This window comes from Chrysochloris asiatica, unplaced genomic scaffold, assembly GCF_000296735.1.
Source record: "Chrysochloris asiatica unplaced genomic scaffold, ChrAsi1.0 scaffold00381, whole genome shotgun sequence".
Lineage (NCBI taxonomy): Eukaryota > Metazoa > Chordata > Mammalia > Afrosoricida > Chrysochloridae > Chrysochloris > Chrysochloris asiatica.
Genome location: NW_006408899.1, coordinates 1,822,788 through 1,825,984, shown reverse-complemented (window position 1 = coordinate 1,825,984; position 3,197 = coordinate 1,822,788). Strand labels below are relative to the sequence as shown.

The 3,197-nt window shown below is 37.2% G+C and overlaps 1 protein-coding gene across 1 annotated transcript; it reads right to left on the bottom strand.

Annotated features, from left to right (window-relative positions):
* Positions 1–1,121: 1,121 nt before the first annotated feature.
* On the bottom strand, positions 1,122–2,063 carry LOC102839816 (olfactory receptor 5AN1-like). The gene has a single exon (XM_006876491.1). It carries the CDS (start codon positions 2,061–2,063, stop codon positions 1,122–1,124), a length of 942 nt encoding a protein of 313 aa, XP_006876553.1.
* Between the last annotated feature and the right edge of the window lie 1,134 nt (positions 2,064–3,197).

The window sequence follows — 3,197 nt, the reverse complement described above, 5'->3', positions numbered from 1 at the left end:
TGTTGAACCTTGCTAATTGCATCCAACAGCAACCAACTCATGCTACAAAGATTCTATTTTTCTTTGCTTAAGTCTAAATTTTGTGTTATATCATTTCTTAGTCTCCTTTCCAAGCTATCATAGGTGACAGTTGTACCAAATGCTTCATTGTGCCAAACATGAGTTATTATTTTTTCAATTTACAATAATAAATCTTTCACACCAACTGCCTAGCTCTAAAGACACAAATTTTAAAGTTAAAATTTTTTTTTTTTTTTACAATAGTGCATCAGTATTTGTACAAATTTATTTAATAGTTATGACAGATTGGGTAATGCTATACTGGCAACCAATTAAAGGCAAAGACATTTCTTGATAATACTACATCTTCACCACGGATCAATAGAGGGTGTTCTCACCCTGAATCACCCACTAATAGGAGCTTTGAGAGAAGAGTAGGTAGAAAAACACATATATAATGCTTCTGCCTGGAAGTGACATAGGACATGTCCACTCATCTTTCATTTGCCCAAAAAAGTCACAAGACCAAGCCTAAACTCAAAGGGATGAAGAAGCATGATCCTCTTCCAGGATGTAAGGAGGAGGCAAATATTGACACACAGATACACAAAATACTACCGGGTTAATAAGTTTCATTTTTCATACACTATTGTGTATGTTTGTGTCAGGACCCTGTAAGGCAGCCATAATCAATATGTCAAGAGGCTAAAATAAAAATAGTGAGAGGATAAGGGCCAGGGAAATTAGAATGCCAGAAATCGAACAACCAGAATGCAATTAAAGAGAATGTTGACACATTGTGAAAACTGTAATGTCATTGAACACTTTGTGTAGAAATTGTAAAATGGACCCTTGTTTGCTGTTTATATGTTCACCAAAAATACAGTATCATTAAAAAAAAAAAAAAAAAAGATGAAAAGAAACATTCTACATTAGGACCCACATTAACAAACACCAGTAATTATCATTCATTAACAGATAAAAATCTAGCTAGACTCAGCTAATATTTTCCTCCAATATTGAAGTAGTTCTAGACTACGCATCTTTAAAACCCCATATTCATATTTTAAAATATCATTTATCTTGAAATAAAGTATGCAAACTTTGCCAAGAAAATAATGTCAAGAGAAAATTGCTTTCTTCCATCTGTTCAGGGCATCTTTGATTTCTGTGTTTCTCAGACTGTAGATCAATGGATTTAACATGGGAATCACCACTGTGTATACAACAGAAGCCAGCTTATTTTGGCTAAGAGAATCATCAGAGCTGGGGCATAAATACACAAAGGTGCCTGAACCAAAGAAAAGGGTCACTGCCGTCAGGTGAGAAGCACAGGTGTTGAAAGCCTTGGACCTGCCTTCAGCTGAACTGATCTTCAAAATGGTGGTAACGATATAACCATAGGATATCATGACAACAAGTGCAGAGGCCAATCCATAGATCACTGTGAGTACAGATGTTATAACTTGTAAGAAGAAGGTGTCAGAGCAAGATAGCATCATCAGTTGCGGCAGGTCACAGAAAAAGTGGTTAATGACATTTGGCCCACAGAAATGGAGTTGAAGTAAACCACACAGTTGTGTTAATGAGCCAAAGAATCCAGTAATGCAGGATCCTACCATCATGTGCAGACAGAGAGCTGGGGACATGATGGCTGTGTAAAGTAGAGGATTGCATATGGCAGCATATCGATCATAAGCCATGGCGGCCAGAAGACAACACTCAGTCAGAGCAAAACTAGAGAAGAAGAAGTACTGCATGGTGCACCCCCAAAAAGTGATGGATTTAAATTCCTGAAAGAAATCAAAGAGCATCTTGGGGGCTGTGGAGGAAACATAGCATATATCTATAAATGCAAGTTTACTGAGGAAGTAATACATGGGTGTGTGCAGGTGGGAGTCCATCTTGATCAGGACAATAAGACCCAGGTTCCAGAACACTGTCATGAGGTAGATCCCTAGGAATATTGAAAAGAGGAAGACTGTGAGCTTTGGAAATTCAGAGAATCCCACGAGGATGAACCAGGTAACTGTAGTACGGTTTCTTTCTTTAGTTGTTGCCATGGTGCTCCTGAGATCTACAGAGAGTAAGAAAAGAAATCTTTTGTTATCTCAGTATTCACAGGCTATTGATATGAAAAGGTACCCTGCTACTCATTCCTTTAGCATTGTAGGGGAAAGAAACTGCTCATATATATTTTTTATCTCTTTATTTTTGTAAACTTTTTTGTTCCCAAGTATAACATAGAGAAGAAAACCCTTGTCAGCTTAGAACTCCACCTACCTTATTTTAAAGAGTAATAATATTGCATGTTGAATGTCTGTTGCTACTGTTGCTAGTAGCTATAGAGTTTGCTCTGACTCCTGAAGACATATTTAGCAGAATGAAGGTTTGCTTACTTTTGCTCCTAATCCATGATCACTGGTATGTTTGAACACATTGCTGCAGATATTTTGTCAGTCCAATTTATTTTCACTGGTCCTCCATTTCATAAGCATGATGTCTTTTTCTTTTGGATGGTCTTTTTGGATGATTTGTAGAAGGTAAGCAAGATGAAATCTTTCTATTCTTGCTTCTAAAGTGCATTCCACTTACATTACTTCTAAGATTGATCTGTTCATTCTTCTTAAAGTTGGTGGCATGTTCAGTACCCTTTGCCAACACCACACTTCAAATGTATTAATTTGTCTTCCTTTCATTGTGTAGCTTCTGCATGCATATGGAGTGATTGAAAAGATCATGGTTGGGCTAAGCCATATCTTAGTCATCAAGATGACATCTTTGTCTTTGACAGCTATTGTTGTTGATGAATGCTGTAGAGTTGACTTTGACTCATAGTTGACCCTGTATAAGGTTTCCTAGGAGTGGCTTATGAATTTAAACTGCTGACCTTGCAGTTCAAACTGACCTTGTGATCCAGTGTTTATTCTACAGTGCCAGGCCAGTACACAGGTCTTTTTCAACAGGTTATATACAATATAAACAATATATTAAGTATCACTTATCAAAAATAATATATATGGAAATATCTGCCCCATTAATGATGAATAGAGTTGGGGTCAAAATGAAACCAATGCAAGAGTTCTAAAATAAAACAGAGAAGCTAATGTGGTCCTATGGGTTAATGCACTGGACTGCATGGGTTGGTTTGAACCACAAGGTTAGCAGTTGAAGCTCACCAGCCGCTCCTAGCAGAC